This window comes from Trachypithecus francoisi, unplaced genomic scaffold (genome assembly GCF_009764315.1).
Source record: "Trachypithecus francoisi isolate TF-2019V2 unplaced genomic scaffold, Tfra_2.0 Lachesis_group20, whole genome shotgun sequence".
Taxonomy (NCBI): domain Eukaryota; kingdom Metazoa; phylum Chordata; class Mammalia; order Primates; family Cercopithecidae; genus Trachypithecus; species Trachypithecus francoisi.
In genome coordinates, this window is record NW_022681466.1 from 56,736,923 (window position 1) to 56,758,305 (window position 21,383).

Genomic DNA, 21,383 nt, shown 5'->3' on the forward strand with positions numbered 1-21,383 from the left:
TGAAAGGCCCTGATTTTTCCTTTATACCACTGCTGTAGGCGAAAGTCAGGGGGCTAAGTCAGTCCCAGGAAGGACACAGACTCTTCTTTCATGGATAATCCTTTTCCCCTGGCACTCAGGTGGGATCAAAAAAGAGTCATCCACTATTCCGGGGGAGATCTGATAGCTGTGTCATCTAATCGAAAGATCCACCTTCTGGACATCATACAAGTAAAAGTGATACCCATTGAATTCCGAGGCCATGCTGGGAGTGTCCGGGCCCTCTTCCTGTGTGAGGAGGAAAATTTTCTCCTAAGTGGAAGTTATGACCTAAGTATCAGGTGAGGAGTCCAAAGGCATCATGATCCCCATCCCACCTAAGGCCTAGAGGCAGCTCATGGAAGAAGTATGCATGCTTTTTTCTTTTTATATTTAACAGTTATCCTAGAAGATACTGACTTCTAGAATAGCTTCAGCTTATTATTTTGGCAAGGAAAAAGTCAGGAATGTATATATTGCTTAAAATTTGAATGAGATAGATTTATAACAGTTATCAGATATATTTTCTAATTGATGAGTGCAAGTCAGAAAAATTTTCTTTATTAGCATTCTTAGATGAAGAAATAATTTACCTTTGTTCTTACAGATTCTTTCAGGGAACATGGCTTTTTATGGGTATGAGACAGACTATAGAGGCAAAATAGTGTTTTAAAAACGCATATGTATGTATATTTTTAAATAGTATAACAAACACTCATGCATCCATTAGATATCACCATTTCCTAACCCTCCCACTGTGCCTTTCTCCTCTTGCTTCTTCCTGCCAACCAGAGGTAATGTTATCCTAATTTTATACTAATTATTCCCTTGCATTTCTTTATCATTTTGGCTTCCTTCTTATATATCTCCAAGAGTATTAATTACTTTTGCCTGTTTTTGAACTCAACATAAAAGGAATCATATTTTTAAAATTTGATGGTACTTCATTCTTACATGGAACTATGTTTTGGAGATTCACCTATATGATGTAGGTGGCAGAAATTCTTTCACTGAGATACAGTATTACATTGGATGATTGTATCATAACTCATGTGTTTGTTTTTCTGTTGGTGGACATTTGCATTCTTTCTAGTTTTTTGTTTGTTTGTTTGTTTTTTGAGACGGAATCTCGCCTTGGTCTCCCAGGCTGGAGTGCAGTGGTGCGATCTAGGCTCACTGCAAGCTCTGCCTCCCGGGTTCACGCCATTCTCCTGCCTCAGCCTCCCAAGTAGCTGGGACTACAGGCGCCTGCCACCACGCACAGCTAATTTTTTTTGTATTTTTTAGTAGAGACGGGGTTTCACCGTGTTAGCCAGGATGGTCTTGATCTCCTGACCCTCGTGATCCACCCGCCTCGGCCTCTCAAAGTGCCGGGATTACAGGCGTGAGCCACGGTGCCCGACTCTTGTTTCTAGTTTTTCATTATTTCAAAGAATGCTGCCAGAGACGGGTCTTGGATGTGTTCCCTGATGCTCATGTGCACAAGTGTTTTAAAGGTATATTCTTAGCATGGGAATTTCTAGGAAGGAGTACTAAACTGCTTTCCTAGTACTAAACTGCTTTTGTATTAATTTACATTCCCATTGGCAGCATATGAGAATATCTCTTCTTATGTATTCTCACAAACACTTAATATTATCAATCTAACAGTTTTGTCAATCTGATGGGTATTAAATAAAACCCACTGTGTTTTATCAGGGTTTAAATTTTAACTTTCCTGATTATTAATGAAGTTGAGCACCTTTTCATATGTGTATTAGGATCTCCAGAGAAACAGAACCAATAGAATGTGTATATACATAGGAGATTTGTTATAAAGTATTGACTTGTGTGATAAAGGCGGCTGGCAAGTCCAAAATCTGGGGGCTGGAGACCCAGGAGAGCCAACAGTGCAGATGAAGCCCAAAGGCCGTCTGCCAGAGAATTCCCTCTCACCAGGACTATCTATTAACTTTGTTCACAGTATCTACATGAGGTTTGTTGAACAACAATTCTCAATATGGGCCGGGCGCGATGGCTCACGCCTGTAATCCCAGCACTTTGGGAGGCCCAGGCGGGCAGATCATCTGAGGTCAGGAGTTTGAGACCAGCCTGACCAACACGGAGAAACCCCATCTCTGCTAAAAATACAAAATTAGCCGGGTGTGGTGGCACGTGTCTGTAATCCCAGCTACTCAAGAAGGCTGAGGCAGGAGAATCGCTTGAACCCAGGAGGTGCCACTGCACTCCAACCTGGGCAACAAGAGCAAAACTCTGTCTCAAAAAAAAAAAAAAAAAAATCGATATGAATGTAATAAAACATCAGTTTATCAGGGTTTTTCCCCCTCTTTTTTGTGATTCTTCCCTCTTCCAGGTCACAGAGACATTTTCTAATATTTTCTTCTACCAACATTACAGTTTTATCTTTTGCAGTCAGTTTTTTAATCTATTTGCAATTCAACCTTATATGTGGCGTTAGGTAGGGTTTCCATTTCATTTATTAATATTTAAATAAAATCAGCAGTCTCTCTCTCACAGCAACTACTATATAACCTGCCACTTCCTCCACTGATTTGTGGTGCTATCTTTATCACATGGAAATTTCCCGTATGTGCATGAGAATGTCCCTGAGCACTCTGATCTAGTCCATTTTCTGTTTTTCTGTTTTTAGTCAAAATCCCCCTTCTTGAAAATTGTTTGTATTATTTTTAGGTATGCATTTAGAGAATGTTTTAAAATGTGATGGGGAGGGAAATTCTACTTTTCACTTTTCTTTCTTTTTTTTTTTTTTGAGATGGAGTCTCGCTCTGTCGCCCAGGCTGGAGTGCAGTGGTGCCATCTCGGCTCACTGCAAGCTCTGCCTCCTGGGTTCACGCCATTCTCCTGCCTCAGCCTCCCGCGTAGCTGCGACTACAGGCACCCGCCACCACACCCGGCTGATTTTTTGTATTTTTAGTAGAGACAGAGTTTCACCGTGCTAGCCAGGATGGGCTCAATCTCCTGACCTCGTGATTCGCCTGCCTTGGCCTCCCAGAGTGCTGGGATTACAGGTGTGAGCCACCGTGCCCGGCCTCACTTTTATTTTTTGTGTAACAGCTATAGTATATACGTTTTGAGTTTTTGGAGTAAGTTTATCAACTTTCAATAAAAGCTAACTAGACTTTTTATTGGGATTGCGTTGAATTTATAGATTAGTTTGGTAAACACACTCAATTAAATAATCTGTGTTCTTTCTTAGAGCCTTAAAGTTTTTTTCATAAAAGTCCTGTGTATTTTTACTTAATGCCTGTAAACGTTATAATTTTGTTACTGTTGTGAATGGTATCTTAATTTTGCTTATATTTTCAAATTAGTTATTGCTGGCATAGAGAAATGCAACTGATTTTTGTAAATTGATCTTGTGTCTGGCATCATTGCCAAACTCTCTTATTAGTTCTAAAAGCATGTATGTTTAATAATTGGTTTTTCTATGTAGACAATCTTATCAACTGCAGATGACTATATATATATATTTTGTTGTTGTTGTTGTTGTTTGTTTGTGTTTTTTTTGAGATAAAGTCTCACTCCGTTACCAGACTGGAGTGCTGTGGCGCGATCTCGTCTCACTGCAACCTCCGACTCCCTGATTCAAACAATTCTCCTGCCTCAGCCTCCCTAGTAGCTGGGACTACAGGCACATGCTACCATGCTTGGCTAATTTCTTTTTTGTATTTTAGTAGAGACGGAGTTTCACTATGTTGGCCAGGATGGTCTTGATCTCTTGACCTCGGATCTGCCCACCTCGGCCTACCAAAGTGCTGGAATTACAGGCATGAGCCACTGTGCCCAGTCAACAATATATTATCTTCTTTTCTATTTTTTTTCTTTTTTTGAGACGGAGGCTCGCTCTGTCACCCAGGCTGGAGTGCAGTGGCCAGATCTCAGCTCACTGCAAGCTCCGCCTCCCAGGTTTACGCCATTCTCCTACCTCAGCCTCCAGAGCAGCTGGGACTACAGGCGCCCACCACCTCGCCCGGCTAGTTTTTTGTATTTTTAGTAGAGATGGGGTTTCACCGTGTTAGCCAGGATGGTCTCAATCTCCTGACCTCGTGATCCGCCTGCTTCGGCCTCCCAAAGTGCTGGGATTACAGGCTTGAGCCACCACGCCCGGCCTATCTTCTTTTCTAATGCCTATACCATCTTTTGTTTTTCTTTCCTTCTAACTTTGCCTAGGCCTTCCAGTGCTGTGGCAGGCAGTAGCAGTGAGAGTGGGCATCTTCATCTTGTTCCCCTTCTGGAAGGGAATACATCTACAATTTCTCCACTGAGCATAATATTTACTGTTATGACTTTGGCTTATATCTTTTACTAAATCCAGAAAGTTCCTTCTATTCCTATTTTTCTGAAAGTATTTATCAAATACCTTTTCTTGCATAAATTCAGAAAACCAACCTGAAGACATAAACCACCATACTGCTAGAAACAGAAATTCAAAACATGCTTGCTTTCAGAGCACTGTGCCATCATTCAATGCACTGTGGCTGCATTGGAGGCTCTGAGAAACTGGTAAGGCATTGGTAAGGCTGCAAGACCCTCGGGAATATTAGAAGAAAAAGCTTAACATATTCAAAAAACCCCAAAGACCTATTAATCGTTTTTATGTGCAAAACCTCACAATAACTGTACGAAGTGCAAATTTTTTTTTTTTTTTTTTTTGAGACAGAGTGTCACTCTGTCACCCAGGCTCGAGTACAGTGGCGCGATCTCGACTTATTGCAAGCTCCACCTCCTAGGTTCACGCCGTTCTCCTGCCTCAGCCTCCCGAGTAGCTGGGACTACAGGCGCCCACCACCACGCCCGGCTAACTTTTGTATTTTTAGTAGAGACGGGGTTTCACCGTGTTAGTCAGGATGGTCTCGATCTCCTGACCTCGTGATCCACCTGCCTCGGCCTCCCAAAGTGCTGGGATTACAGGCGTGAGCCACTGTGCCCGGCTTTATTTTTAATTTTATTATTATTATTATTTTAGACGGAGTCTCCCTCTGTCACCCAGGCTGGAGTGCAGTGGCGCTATCTCGGCTCACTGCAAGCTCCACCTCCCGGGTTCACGCCATTCTCCTAGGTGGGACTATAGGCGCCCGCCACCACACCAGGCTAATGTTTTGTATTTTTAGTAGAGACGGGGTTTCTCCATGTTAGCCAGGACGGTCTCAATCTCCTGACCTCATGATCTGCTCGCCTTGGCCTCTCAAAGTGCTGGGATTACAGGCGTGAGCCCCCCAGCGTGGCTATAAGTACAATTATTGTCCTCAGTTTACAGATGAAGAAACTGAGGTACGTGGTGGTTCAGTAACTTGCCCAGGATCACACAGCTGGTAAGTGATGTCCCTGGGAATGGACTTCGGGAAGCCTGCTCCAGAGCCATTATCTCAGCATTCTGCTTTGTCCTGTCTCAAAAGCAGCCTACCTGAAGCGGAAGTACAGTTGAGAGACCTTGGGCACGTGTTCTTAACAAAAAACAGGATAATTCATCTTTGCTCCCATCTATCTCTTAGATATGCTCTATATGTACATAAATATTTTGGATCTAAGTGACTGGTAAAGGATTCTGTTGCTCTTGTTTGAAGATCTGCTGTACCACTGAATCAGTGCCATGGATTATAAGGCTGGTGGTCATTCAGGACGCTTCTACCTGAAAACCACGTGACATTGATCAAGCATTTTGTACATGTTAGTCACTATTCCAGTGTTACCTCCACTGGTGCAAGGTTTCTCAACCTTGGCGCTATTGTCATCTGGGGCTGGGAAATTCTTTACTGTGGGGCCTGCCCTGTGCAATGTAGAATGTTTAGCAGCATCTCTGGATTCGACGCACTAGATACCAGTGTCTCTTCCTTCCCTGCTTGTGACCACCAAAAATATCTCCAGCTATTTCCAAATGGCCCCTGGGGGTAGAAGTTACCCAGGGTTGACAATCACTGTATTAGTCCATTTAATTCTTCACAAAAACCCTATGATGTAACTACTCATTATTATTTCCATTTTATCAGTGAGGAAAGGAAACTTACACAGAAATTAACTTCCTCAAAGTTACACCAAACAGGTGCTGCAGCTGGGATTAAAATCCAGGCCCCTGACTCTAAGCTGAACCACGAGGCTCTGCTGCCTCCCAACTACCTACTTATCTACAGGGATTCTATGCAGTATGATCCTCTGAGCCCTCAGGAACTCTCACAAACATTCTTTTGGCCTGATTCCTGCAGATACTGGGATCTGAAAAGTGGGGCTTGCACACGAATCTTCAGTGGTCACCAGGGGACTATCACTTGCATGGATTTGTGTAAGGACAGGCTCGTGTCGGGAGGAAGAGATTGCCAGGTAAAAGGTGAGAAAGAAGTGCCTTAAATTTTCTAAGAAGTTTCCTGCAACTCATGGGTTACCAAAATGCTTTGTTTTGTTCATTTCTATAGGCCGGCAGTCATTTATTCTCTTCCTTCCTTCCTTCCATCCATCCATCCATCCATCAATCCATCCATTCAACAACTATCTGTAGAATACCTACACCAAGCTACACACTGAGCTAGGTGCTGAGGAGAAAAAAAAAAGGAATAGGATACAGCCCTTTAGATACAACTTTTTATTTCTTCAAAGGGCTCATAGTCTCCTAATGGAAGCAGATACATAAATATATAGTGGGGAATATAATAAATCCATGAACAACAACAGCTGCCATTTACTGAGTACCAATTTTGTGACAGATGCTTAACATACATTATTGAATCCTCACGAGAGCCCCATTGGTAATTTTATAAATGGGCCAAGATATATACATAAAATATAAGCGAAGGAACGCATACTTACATAGTTAGGGATAACCTAGCATAAATGGTTAAGCACAAGGCCTCTGGATCCAGACTCCCTAGGTTCAAATCCCGGCTCTGCCACTCACCACCTACCTGAGCAGGCAACCTAACTTCTCTATGCCTCAGTTTCCTCATCTGTGTAGTGGGGAATAATAATAGTACTTTTCTCGTGAAGATGAGCTCATGCATGTCACACACCTTGAGTGGTCGCTGGCTCACTGTTAGTGCCATGTAAGCATCAACTCTGGTTGTTGTTATATTTTTTCTCAGGCCACTTGTCCTGTTGCCTGAGGAGGAAGGTGCTTTTGGGAAGCACCTTTGAAGGAGATTTTAATATTTTCATTCCTGAATTCATAGAGTTCACTTTTAACTTCTTTTTTTTTTTTTTTTTTTTTTGAGACGGAGTCTTGCCCTGTGGCCAGGCTGGAGTGCAGTGGCACAATCTCGGCTTACTGCAACCTCCACCTCCCAGGTTCAAGCGATTCTCCTGCCTCAGCCTCCCGAGTAGCTGGGACTACAGGCGCGTGCCACCACACCCAGCTCATTTTTGTTTTTTTAGTAGAGACAGGGTTTCACCATGTTAGCTAGGCTGGTCTCGATTTCCTGACCTTGTGATCCACCTGTCTCGGCCTCCCAAAGTGCTGGGATTACAGGCGTGAGTCACTGGGCCTGACATCAACTTCTTCCTTTTAGGAAACCCTGTTCTGCCACCCACCCACCCACTCTCATCCCCACTACAAGATGCCAGGCAGTTGCTGTAACACAGTCTGTGTTGAAGCAGCAGTAAACCCACCCCTAGCCGTGACCATTTCTCCATAAAATCCAAAAGTCAGATTCAGAAGTATTTAAAAATGAGTGAGGGAGGCCGGGCGCGGTGGCTCAAGCCTGTAATCCCAGCACTTTGGGAGGCCGAGACGGGCGGATCACGAGGTCAGGAGATCGAGACCATCCTGGCTAACATGGTGAAACCCCGTCTCTACTAAAAAATACAAAAAACTAGCCGGGCGACATGGCGGGCGCCTGTAGTCCCAGCTGCTTGGGAGGCTGAGGCAGGAGAATGGCGTAAACCCAGGAGGCGGAGCTTGCAGTGAGCTGAGACCCGGCCACTGCACTCCAGCCTGGGCGGCAGAGCGAGACTCCGTCTCAAAAAAAAAAAAAAAAAAAAAAATGAGTGAGGGTAGACGACCTTCTTTTATTTTGGGGATAGAAGGTGTGGGTCAGGAAGACAGCATCTGGGAAAATGACAACACTACATGTATGCCGTGATTTTCTTCCTTTTTTTTTTTTTTTTAAATTTTACCTGCCCCTACTCAGGCTGTATGCCATGATTTTTATGAAATCTACTTGATAGCAAGCATGTTTCAGGCTTGATGAATCAGCTGATTGGAGATGAGCTCCAACTTGGCCTCAAGGCTAAGTTCCAGGGCCATAGCCAAGGTCTTCTAGATTGCGGGCTCCCCCAACCACCTGTATTCAGGGCACTCTGTGCTGTGGGTACATGAGCTCTTGGTGAGCCTGTCCTGCGGAGGTGCTAGGCCAGGGGAAGTCCTTCTAGAGTCTGACTTGATGGGCTCAATGAGTCTTTGCTTCTGTGATGGGGAGCAGAACTCCACTGTCAACTTTCCTCTTCCCCCTTTTTCCCCACTCCCATCTCTTCCTCTCTCTCCCTCCTGTTCAGTATGGGATGTAGACACAGGGAAGTGCCTGAAGACGTTTAGACACAAAGACCCCATCTTGGCCACCAGGATCAATGATACCTACATTGTGAGCAGCTGTGAGCGAGGGGTGGTGAAAGTGTGGCACATTGTCATGGCCCACTTGGTAAAGGTGAGTGGGCAGTGGGCTGCCTTGGGGGAAAGGGCACTGGGGAGGAGATGGGTGGGCTCCCCCTACCTAGCTCCTCAGGTCATCCTAGAGCAACTGAGTATGGCCATCAAGAAGGACAGTCCTGAAGCTCTAAAGGGGAGGGCCCCAAAATGGGGCATTCAGAGTCCATGGAGGGTAGGGGCTCCACTGCCCACATCATGACCCACGGTATCATGGGGTTGGTGGAGGAAGGCTGCATTCTGACTTAGCATGAGTTATGGGCTCAGGACCTTCTAACAGCAGTGGAGGTGAAGTACCTTTTTCTCCTCAAGAGTATTGCACTCTGTAGGGCCAAGTGCAGTGGCTCACACCTGTAATCCCAGCATTTTGGGAGGCCGAGGCGGGTGGCTCATGAGGTCAGGAGTTCGAGACCAGCCTGACCAACATAGTGAAACCCCATCTCTACTAAAAAAAAAAATACAAAAAATTAGCTGGGCATGGTGGCAGGCGCCTGTAACCTCAGCTACTTGGGAGGTTGAAGCAGGAAAATCACTTGAACCCAGGAGGCGGAGGTTGCAGTGAGCTGAGATCATGCGTCTCCAAAAAAAAAAGAAAAAGGTGTTGCATTCTGGCATGGGGTGAGGGGATGAACAAAGCATTTTTTTCCTAAGAAGAAAATACTGGGGGATGAACAGAGAATTTTTTTTCCTCCTTGCTCTCTAATGAAGAGAGAACATGGATGGTCTTGAAAGTGATTGGATGGTCATAAAACATATTCTTGCTGGATCTGAACCCCTGGCCTTAGCGGGTGGTGGTGACACATGATTTGCAGCAGGAACACAGGATCACAGTGAAAAGTGGCTGGCTTGGCCTGTGGAATTTTCCCACCAATCCTGTCACTATGGCCAATCCAGCAGTTGCAGGTACAGGGATGGCCCATGTGCACTCTGGGTTCTGGCAAGGAGCTGGGATGGCACACGTTGCCTTCATCCTTCTGACAGCAAAGGACAGTGATTTCTGGCCCTTTCTGGTACTCCAAGAAGGTAGTGTCTGCCCCAGACACAGACCCACCAGAAACATGGCCCCTCCCTGATCCCATTCCTCTGTAACCAGAGAGAGAGCTCTACGTGGAATGGACTCCACTGGCCTTCTTTTTTTCTCTTCTTTTTGTTTTTTGGAGACAGAGTCTGCTCTGTCACCAGGCTGGAGCACAGTGGCGAAATCTTGGCTCACTGCAACCTCCACCTCCCTGGTTCAAGCGAGTCTCCTGCCTCAGCCTCCCAAGTAGCTGGGTTTACAGGTGTGCACCACCATGCCCAGCTAATTTTTGTATTTTTAATAGAGACGGCTTCACCATGTTGGCCAGGATGGTCTCGAACCCCTGACCTCGTGATCTGCCCACCTCAGCCTCCCAAAGTGCTGGGATTACAGGCATAAGTCACCACGCCTGGACTCCATTGGCCTTCTTACAGCAAAAGCAAGGTTATCTAATCAGGTACCTACCGAGTGAATGGCAGTCACAGATTGGTGGGGGGTGGCTTTGGCATTCATCTGAAGAAGCCTCAGCTTTGGTTCTTGGAGGAGTCACAGTCTGAGTTGAAGATAGTGGTATCTTTTCTTGCAGACTCTCAATGGCCACGAGGGAGCCGTTAAGTGCCTGTTCTTTGACCAGTGGCATCTCCTCTCGGGAAGCACTGATGGCCTGGTCATGGCCTGGAGCATGGTGGGGAAGTATGAGCGCTGCCTGATGGCCTTCAAGCATCCCAAGTAGGTGCCTGTGAAGCCTGGAGCGGTGAACCTGGTGTCCTTCCCTTCCCCGTCATAGCCTAGACTGTAATCATTGGCAGATCTTCTGCTCCCTGTGGACATCGTGTTCTCTGCACTTCACCCTCTCTGCTTCCTTCCTCTTCCACCCGGGACCCATTTTTCCCCACCATCTTCTCTGTTTGGCTATTAACCTCTTCCACTCTTCCTTGTTTCTCTTGCGAAGTAACTATAGAGCTGAGGGTTTTGAGAAGTTATTGAATTCTTTTTTTTTTTTTGAGATGGAGTCTCACTCTGTCACCAGGCTGGAGTGCACCGGCACAATCTCGGCTCGCTGCAAGCTCCACCTCCCAGCTTCATGCTATTCTCCTGTCTCAGCTTCCCGAGTAGCTGGGACTACAGACACCCACCACCGCGCCCGATTAATGTTTTGTATTTTTAGTAGAGACGGGGTTTCACCGTGTTAACCAGGATGGTCTCAATCTCCTGACCTCGTGATCCGCCCGCTTCGGCCTCCCAAAGTGCTGGGATTACAGGCGTGAGCCACCACGCCCGGCCTGAAATTTTATATTTATGACCCTCATGATAAATTCATACCTGATAGCTATCAGACATATGAATACTGGCAGAATCATCCCAAATAATGCCAATTCTAGTAAACTTAAAATTCTAGGACTTGGTCTTTATCCCAGGATGCTTGTGCTCACAAAAGCTTAAAAATGATCCAAAGACTTTAAAAGACCTGAGAGCTTAAAAAGAGGAACTTACAACTACAAGTCTACAGGCTGGATCCTATTCCAGGGTAGCAAATGGATTTCATTTTACATGCCAATTCAAATTTAGTGGTGGTGGCTGCTTGGAGCCAAGTAATAAGCATTCTGAGGTCACATCCGCGCTTGTTTGGAAAGAGTATTGTGGTCAATTCTGCCATGGTCATCAGTTTTATATGCTACTTTATGCTACTCTTATACTACATGAATATAGCTTCTTTCCCTGAATGCATTATAAAAATTTCCAGGAAACTAAATGCTACCTTAATTGATTAAAAGAATAAGTGGGCTTTTGGCCGGGTATGGTGGCTCACGCCTGTAATCCCAGCACTTCAGGAGGCCAGGGCGGCCAGATCATGAGGTCAGGAGATGGAGACCATCCTGGCTAATACCGTGAAACCCCATCTCTACTAAAAATACAAAACATTAGCCGGGCGTGGTGGCAGGCGCCTGTAGTCCCAGCTACTCGGGAGGCTGAGGTAGGAGAATGGCACGAACCCTAGAGGCGGAGCTTGCAGTGAACCGAGATGGTGCCACTGCACTCCAGCCTGGGTGATAGAGCGAGACTCCATCTCAAAAAAATAAAAATAAAAAGAATAAGTGGGCTTTCTAGGGGATCCATCAGAGGAAACTTATTTTTAGTAAATTGATCTTTTTTTTCTGGCCTACAGTGACTTATCTTACTGTTAGATATTAAGAGTCAAAATGAACCATGATTGCTTCCTGATTGCTGAGTTTTGTGCAAAGCCCTCTTAGTCCCCACCACAAGACTATAACTCCACCCAGCCAGCTTAGTAAACCTTCTGGATTATCAAGCCTTGATCTCCGGGAGGAAGTCAAGCTTTATGAAATCACCTGAAAATGTCAACTATATGTTTTAAAATCTTCTAAGCAGGATTCATTAGGATTAGTTAGTGAGCAGAAAATAATTTGTTCCCAGCAAGCCCAGCAATTTCGTCACGGTTCCATCATACCACTAGCCTCTCCCTCCACCTCTGCTATGAGACCTTCTCAGACAATTCCCACTCCTATTGAATGACAGTCCCTGACATACCATGCATGTTAGCTCTTGCTATCCTGCATAGTAACAGAAAAACCATAGACATTTGGAAGACAGAGTCAATACTCTCATTTGTAGATCTCTTTCTCCCAACTTGTCTGTAGGAGCTCTGTGCTCAATAAATGTATCTAACTGATTGGTAACAAGGAATAATTTGACAGCTTGCCTTTCTGGAAAGTTCTAACGATTGGACTGATAACTCATCTTTTGAATGTGACATAGGTGAGAAAGCAGATATAGTTGCTATCTGTCCTTTGATGGAAGAAGCGCTGGAGAAAGTGGTCTTTCCATTCCTGATGTAATATTTTTTCAACCAAAATTAAGATTTTGCACATAGCGTGGGACAGAATGGATATGAGGGAGGAAATCTGAGGATGCAAAATAGGACTGACAGGAATGATGATCTTTGGAAAAGCTTCTGTACTTGTAGTGTCCTTTTATAAATTTATTTTTATTTATATTTTTATTATTATTATTTTTAATGGCGTGACGCTGTGTTGCCCAGGCTGGAATGCAGTGACGAGATCTCGGCTCACTGCAACCTCTGTCTTCCAGGTTCCAGCAATTCTCCTGCCTCAGTCTCCTGAGTAGCTGGGACTACAAGCATGTGCCACCAGGCCTGGCTAATTTTTGTATTTTTAGTAGAGACAGGGTTTCACCAAGTTGTGCAGGCTGGTCTCAAACTCCTGACCTCAAGTGATCCACCCACCTTTATGTTAGTATATAGTATCCCAGACTCCCAAAGTGCTGGGAATACAGACGTGAGCCACAGTGCCCTGCCTGTAGTGCTTTTTTTTTTTTTTTTTTTTTTTTTAAATATAAACCTGGCCAACATGACAAAACCCTGTCTCTACAAAAAATACAAAAATTAGCCTGGCATGGTGGCACACACCCGCAGTCCCAGCTACTTGGGAGCCTGAGGTGGGAAGATCACCTGAGCCTGGGGAGGTTGAGGCTGCAAAGAGCTGTGATTGTGCCACCGCACTCCAGCCTGGGTAACGAAGTGAGATCTTTTTTCAAAAAACAAAACAAAAAAAACTTTATTCCTTAATGTATTTTCCATAGCTCACATTGTAATTTGTTTTTCACTGCGATTTTTAATTAGGATATGATTCACATAACATAAAATTCACCACTTTTGTGTGCAATTCAATTTTTAAAGTATTTTTTAAAGTATATTCATAATGTGCAACCATTACCACTATCTAATTACAAACATTTCCATCGGTCAGTAGAAATGTCCCCTGCTTTATTCTTTATATTAGTAATCTGAGTCTTCTCTCTTATTTTCTTGGTCAAAGATTTGTCAATTGTCTAGCTAATAGTTTGTTGACTTTTTTTTTTTTGAGACAGAATCTTGCTTTTTCTCCCAGGCTGGAGTGCAGTGGTGCAATCTCAGCTCACTGCAACCTCCGCCTCCCTGGTTCAAGTGATTATCCTGCGTCAGACTCCCGAGCAACTGGGATCACAGGTGCCCACCACTGCACCCGGCTAATTTTTGTATTTTTTAGAAGAGATGGGGTTTTGCCATCTTGGCCAGGCTGGTCTCGAACTCCTGGCCTCAGGTGATCCAACCACCTCGGCCTCCCAAAATGCTGGGATTACAGGCGTGAGCCACCACGCCTGGCCGTTTGTTGACTTTTTAAAAAGAGAACTGCTGGGTGTGGTGGCTCATACCTGTAATCCCAGCACTTTGGGAGGCCGAGGCGGGTTGATCACCGGAGGTCAGGAGTTTGAGAGCAGCCTGGGCAACATGGCGAAACCCCGTCTCCACTAAAAGTACAAAAATTAGCCAGGCGCCTGTAATCCCAGCTACTAGGGATTCTGAGGCTGGAGAATCATTTGAACTCGGGAGGCCGAGGTTGCAGTAAGCTGAGATCACGCCATTGTACTCCAGCCTGGGCAACAAGAGCAGAACTCCATCTCAAAAATAAGTAAATAAATAAGCAAATAAAAAAAAAATAAAGAGAGAACCAACTTTTGGTTTCATTTGATTTTCTGTATTTTTAAATTGTCTATTTCTAATTTCTGCTAAAATCTTTATTTTCCTTCTGCTTCCTGGTTTGAGTTTCATTTGATCTTTTTCAAGTTTTTTAAGGTGAAAGATTATTGATTGGAGAAAGGTAGGCATCTACTGCTATAAATTTCCCTCTGAGCACTGCTTAGCTTCATTCCCTAAGTTTTGATAGGTTGTGTTTTCATTTATCTCAAAACTATTTTCTCATTGCCTTTCTGATTTATTCTTTGACTCAGTGGTTAAGACAAGGTTGTTTAATTTCCACATAATTAAGAATTTTCTAAATGTCCTTCATTATTCATTTCTAATTTAATTTCATTGTAGTTGGAGAGCATACTTTGATTTCAGTCTTTCAAAATATATTGAGATTTGTTTCGTAGCCTAACATATGGTCTATCCTGGAGAATGTTCCATGTGCATCTGAGATAAATGTGTGCTCTGCTGTTGTTTGGTGGAGTGTTCTGTATATGTATGTCAGCTCCAGATAGTTTATGATGTTGTTCGTGTCTTCTGTTTCCTTATGGATCTTCTAACTAGTTGTCCTATCCAGTCCCAGCTATTCAGGAGGAGGCTAAGGTGGGAAGATCGCTTGAGCCCAGGAATTTGAGGCTGCAGTAAGCTATGATCTCACCACTGCACTCCAGCCTAGGTATGGAGTGAGACCCTGACCCCAAAGAAAAAAAAAAAAAAAAGAAGACTTACTTCTGTTATTATGCTGTTTTCCATAGTCTTATGTATTTTTGTTCCTGAATTATTTCAGTGTTGCCTTTCTTTGCGTTAAATGGATATTTTTAGTGTGTCATTTTAATATTCTTGTCATTTCTCTTTTCTATAAGGTGAATGTGTCCCCAAGAAGTATGAGTTAGAAACTTAATCCCTAATGCAACAGTGTTAGGAGGTGGAGCCTAATGGGAGGTATTAGGTCACTAGGGCTCTCCTTCAGGACTGGACTAATGCTATAGTGGGAATGGGTTCATTATTGTGGGAGTGGGTTCCTTATCAAAGGATGATTTCAGCCTTCTCTTCCTCTCTCTTTTGCTCCCTTTGCCTTCGGCACAGCAAGGTTCTCACAAGATGCCAGTCCTTTGGCCTTGTACTTCCCAGCCTCTAAATCCATGAGCTAATAAGCTTCTGTTGATTAGAAATTACCCAGTGTATGGTATCTTGTTATAACAGCACAAAATGGACTACGACAGTTTTCTTTCTTTTTCTTTTGAGATGGAGTCTTGCTCTGTCACCCAGGCTGGAGTGCAGTGGCGCGATCTCGGCTCCCTGCAAGCTCCACCTACCGGGTTCACGCCGTTCTGCCTCAGCCTCCCGAGTAGCTGGGACTACAGGCGCCCGCCACCATGCCTGGCTAATTTTTTGTATTTTTAGTGGAGACGGGGTTTCACCGTGTTAGCCAGGATGGTCTTGATCTCCTGACCTTGTGATCCGCCTGCCTTGGCCTCCCGAAGTGGTGGGATTACAGGCGTGAGCCACCATGCCAAGCCAACTACGATACTTTTCTAATGATAAATCATCTATTAATCTTACTGAGGATCCTTTTTACATGAGGACCTACTTCTCTCTTGTTGCTTTCATTATACTCTTCACCCTTGGTGTCTGAAAATTTGATTATGATTGCATCTAAGTGTGGACCTCTTGTAGTTTATCCCAGTTAGAGTTTATTGAGCTTCTTAGACCTGTAAATTAATGTTTTTCATCATATTTGGGAGGTTTTCAGCAATTCTCTCTTCAAATATTCTTTCGGCCCCTTTCTCTACTTTCTTCCTGGATCTCCTATTATGCATGTATTGATTTGTTTGATGATGTTATATGGACTTCTGGGGCTCTATTAATTTTTCTTTATTCTTTTTTTCTTTTTGTTCCACACACTGCATAACTTCAATTGACCTTGTTTCAGGTACTTCCCTTCTTCTGCTTGCTTAAATATGCTGTTGAGCCCCTCTAGTGAGATTTTTTTTTTTTCCCTGTAGTTGTTGTAGTTGTCAGAATGAGGTCCATTCTGTTCCCTCCACCACCAGGACTGGAGGCTGTTACTTTCATGGCTACCACTGGGCTGGGGGAGGTGGAAAGTGGGACTAAGTTAAGTTAACCTGTCACAAGTCTCACTATTCTTTATTCTTTTTGGTTTTGTTTTTTTTTAGACATAGTCTTGCTCTGTCACCCAGGCTGGAGTGCAGTGGCACAATTTCGGCTCACTGCAACCTCTGCTTCCAGGGTTCAAGTGATTCTTCTGCCTCAGCCTCCTAAGAAGCTGGGATTATAGGTGTGCACCACCAGGCCTGGCTAATTTTTGTATTTTTAGTAGAGATGGAGTTTCACCATGTTGGTCAGGCTGGTTTCGAACTCCTGACCTCTAAGTCTCATTATTCTTATTGACACTATGCCATTTTACTTGTGTAAGTCCTCCCTGGGTTGCTGTAAACCTTTGATTATTTTCCAGAGTTCTGGATAAATTAATTTTGGTGAGATCGTGTCACTGCACTCCAGCCTGGGTGACAGAGCGAGACTACATCTCAAAATAAAAAAAGAAAAAAGAAAACTGAAGACTGAGAGATTAAATTACTTTCTGAAGGTTATGCAGCCCATAAGTGGTAGAGTCAGGTTTTGATCCCAGGTTTTCTGATCCCAAAGCTTGTGGTTTTAATTACTAGGCTACAATGATATAGACTGAACTACCAAATATCACAGGGATCTATGGGAAGAGAAGTATGGACTCAGCTCAGCAAGATCAAATGAGATACATGAAGAGGCAAACTTTTCCATCACATGGCATCTCTCCCAGTGCTGGAGTACATGATTGGCAGATTGTGCTGTGCTTAGGATACCATCAAAGTTATTATAGTTCCACCTTGAAAAAATTTAGAAATGTGTTGGGTCTTTCTTTCTTTCCCTTTCCCTCCCTCCCTCCCTCCCTCCTTCCCTCCCTCCCTCACTCCCTTCCTTCCTTTCCTTCCTTCCTTTCTCTTTCTTTCCTTTCTTTCTCTCTCTTTTTCTTTCTTTTGTTCTTTCTCTTTCATTCTTTAGTTCTTTTTTTTTTCCCCTAGAGTCTTACTCTTTTGCCCAGGCTGTAGTGCAGTGGTGCAATCATGGCTCACTATGACCTCATAACGTAAAACTCTTGTGCTCAAGTTAGCCTATCACCTTAGCTTCCCAAGTAGCTGGGACTACAGGCACACACCACCATGCTCCTGGCTAATTTTTAAATGTTTTTTAGAGCCAAGGTCTCAAACTCTTGGTCTCAAGCAATCCTTCCACCTCAGTCTCCCAAAGTGCTGGGATTATAGGCATAAGCTGCTATGCTTGGCCTTGTTAGAGTTTTTAATACTTATTTTACAGCTGAGTTCTGTCTGTCTATCTATCTATCTATCTATCTATCTATCTCACATAATCAGGGGTTCACATCATATTTGCCTCCTTGCTGTCCTTTGAGTATGCTGATCATGCTCCTGCCTTTTGAGGTCTTTGTTATTTCTGTTTGGTTAATGGTTGGGGCCTTGAAAAGTCTTCATCTGGGCCGGGCGCGGTGGCTCAAGCCTGTAATCCCAGCACTTTGGGAGGCCGAGACGGGCGGATCACGAGGTCAGGAGATCGAGACCATCCTGGCTAATACGGTGAAACCCCGTCTCTACTTAAAAATACAAAAAACTAGCCGGGCGACGAGGCGGGCGCCTGTAGTCCCAGCTACTTGGGAGGCTGAGGCAGGAGAATAGCATAAACCCGGGAGGCGGAGCTTGCAGTGAGCTGAGATCCGGCCACTGCACTCCAGCCTGGGTGGCAGAGCAAGACTCCGTCTCAAAAAGAAAAAAAAAAAAAAAAAAAAAAAGAAAAGTCTTCATCTGATCCTGGGATCTGACCAAGTCTGAGACCGAATGGCATAGGGTGGACGTCATTCTTTTAACACATTGTAGCAATGACCATACTCTGAAAACATGAGCAGACAGTCACTTTTTCAACAAATATATATTAAGGACCTACTATGGGCTGAGTGCTGTGCTAGGTTATAAGTATGCAATGATATGAGTTGTGCCCAAGAGAATCTGAAAGTATACTTGAAATTTGTGTACATGTGTGATGGGGGGACATGTAGGACGGAATTAAGATAAGAGATGGCTTTTTGGAGAAGGTAGCACATGAACTAGGCCATGAATGGCCTTGGATGGGTAGAGCCGGCAGGAATTGATGGACTTGCTTTGCATATAGAATCTAACAAATTGGTGGTATCAAATTCAACTTTTTGGTGTCATTAACAGGAATAGGGAAATTATACTTCTTAGAATTGAATACTCCACATATCTGGAGTCTAATTGGAACCCAGAAAGGTTCTAGAAAAGATTTTGTTGGAGGAATCTGTCTAGATCTTCTCCTGGTCCCCCCTCCCTTTTCCTATTGGCCATCAAAAAAGGACATTCCTAAATTTCATCCCTGGATACAATTTTCCTTAAGGATATTTCACTGAAAGAATAAAAGTCACCAATTTAAGATAAAAACGAAACTGCTCAAATGTAAAGTATTTGCTTTATATAATGATAATCATTTTCCTTCCTGTTTTTTCGTTTTTAATATGATAATAGTATTATTATTATTTTTTTGAGACGGAGTTGGAGTCTTGCTCTGTCATCCAGGCTGGAGTGCAGTGGCTTGATCTCAGTTCACTGCAAGCTCCGCCTCCTGGGTTCACACCATTCTCCTGCCTCAGCCTCCTGAGTAGCTGGGACTACAGGCGCCTGCCACCACGCCCGGCTAATTTTTTGTATTTTTAGTAGAGACGGGGTTTCACCGTGTTAGCCAGGATGGTCTTGATCTCCTGACCTCGTGATTCGCCTGCCTTGGCCTCCCAAAGTGCTGGGATTACAGGCGTGAGCCACCGCACCCAGCCGATAATACTATTTTAAAAGGAATCAAAACATTAAATAATTCTCAGCATGACTATTGTATAAGTAAAAGCTAGGAATCAAATTGCAAGAGACAAACATGGTCATCTATATGTTAGATAAAAAAAAAGATTGTGACGTCAGCCCTTTTGTTTTGTCATCTGTGGCCCTGTGACCTAATTGCAGGGAAAGTAGCTGCAGAATGGAAAGAGGTATGTCTTCAGAGTAGCTCATGGTTTAGTTCCACAATTATAAAATGACAGCATACTGGGCGCGGTGGTGCACGCCTGTAATCCCAGCATTTTGGGAGGCCGAGGTGGGTGGATCACCTGAGGTCAGGATTTCGTGACCAGCCTAACATGGTGAAACCCTGTCTCTACTAAATACAAAAAAATTAGCCAGGCATGGTGGTGCATGCCTGTAATCTGAGCTACTTGGGAGGCTGAGACAGGAGAATCACTTGTACCTGGTAGGCGGAGATTGCAGTGAGCCAAGATCACACTATTGCACTCCAGCCTGGGCAACAAGAGTGAAACTCCATCTCAAAAAAAAAAAAAAAAAAAATCACAGCAAACACCATTTCAAGGCCAGTTATGACCACTGCCTCCCAATCACACACAAAATACCCCCAACCTACTAACAAACCCAGGCATTTTACGAGAGGATGGGTACTGCCTGCTGTTCTATTCCCTTCCAGGGAGGTGCTCCACGTGTCCCTTGTCTTCCTCCGGGTCATCAGCGCCTGCGCAGATGGCAAGATCAGAATTTACAATTTCCTCAACGGGAACTGTATGAAGGTGATAAAAGCCAATGGCAGAGGCGATCCTGTGCTGTCCTTCTTTATTCAGGGCAACAGGTGGGTGATAGGTGCGGAGATCAGAACTGTGACGATTCTGTTTGATTTTTTCCTCCCTTGGGATACCAGCCCTGGATTTGCTGTCAGGAGAAGACAGTGTGCAGTGACTCTCTACAATTTTGGCTGGGTGCAGCAACAGTCTTGTTGTGGGGACTAACAGGGCTTTGCACAAAACTTAGTAATTAGGAAGCAATCATGGTTCATTTTGACTTTTTTTTTTTTTTTGGAGACATAGTTTCACTCTGTTGCACAGGCTGGAGTGCAGTGGTGCAATCTCAGCTCACTGCAGTCTCCGCCTCCCGGGTTCAAGCAATTCTCTGCCTCAGTCTGCCAAGTAGCTGGGATTACAGGCACCCACCAATATGCCCAGCTAAATTTTAGTATTTTTAGTAGAGATGGGGTTTCACCATCTTGGCCAGGCTGATCTTGAACTCCCGACTTCGTGATCCACCCGCCACGGCCTCCCAAAGCTCTGGGATTACAGCTGTGAGCCACCATGCCCGGCTTATTTTGACTCTTAATTCATCCTGGGTATTTGTGGGAATTGCAGTGGGTGCAACATAACGCTTCTGTAAGGATCACAGTTCTACCAACGTGCAGCCCCTGCTTGCTCTTTGATCATGCCTTTGGCTGCCTGAGAGCTCTATCAGCTAGCTATCTTTGATGCCTCACGTCTAATGCAAAGAGGCATATAGGAGGGTGGGGAGTGACAGCAGCAGGGGGTACAGTGAGGGGGAGCTGAGCTGGTGAGCTTACAAAACCAGTACCATGACTGACTGCATTGTATATAGTACTGTGCTTTATATATGCATAGATTCAGGGTGCTATTATATGAAAAAAAACAAATAGAACTAACCTGTAAATTCTACTTCAAGCTCACTTGAGACATCACTTAATGTCCCTGAACCATATTGCCTTCCTTTTAGTGAAACTTCATTAGTATTATTTACCATCTTAAAGAGGGCAGCCTGGTGATAAGCCTCAATTAATGAACACTTTTCAGTCAAGCTGTTTAAAAAAAAAAAAAAAAAAGCTCTGACCGGTTTGCACTCACAGCATCCAAAGAAAGGTGTTTTCCTTTCGGCTGGAGTCTAACAGGGATTTCTTTTTTTTTTTTGGGGGGGACGGAATCTCGCTCTGTCACCCAGGCTGGAGTGCAGTGGCCAGATCTCAGCTCACTGCAAGCTCCGCCTCCCGGGTTTACGCCATTCTCCTGCCTCAGCCTCCCGAGTAGCTGGGACTACAGGCGCCTGCCACCGCGCCTGGCTAGATCTTTGTATTTTTTTAGTAGAGACGGGGTTTCACCATGTTAGCCAGGATGGTCTCGATCTCCTGACCTCGTGATCCGCCCGTCTCGGCCTCCCAAAGTGCTGGGATTACAGGCTTGAGCC

The 21,383-nt window shown here is 44.3% G+C and overlaps 1 protein-coding gene across 1 annotated transcript in view; it reads left to right on the plus strand.

The window, feature by feature from the left end:
* The window catches only part of CDRT1 (CMT1A duplicated region transcript 1), a 43,634-nt gene that overhangs the window by 14,547 nt on the left and 7,704 nt on the right, over nt 1-21,383 (plus strand). Inside the window, 5 exon segments of the mRNA XM_033184472.1 lie at nt 120-320; nt 6,240-6,361; nt 8,518-8,666; nt 10,270-10,412; nt 19,834-19,992. Of these exon segments, the coding sequence (XP_033040363.1) occupies nt 120-320; nt 6,240-6,361; nt 8,518-8,666; nt 10,270-10,412; nt 19,834-19,992 (774 nt within the window).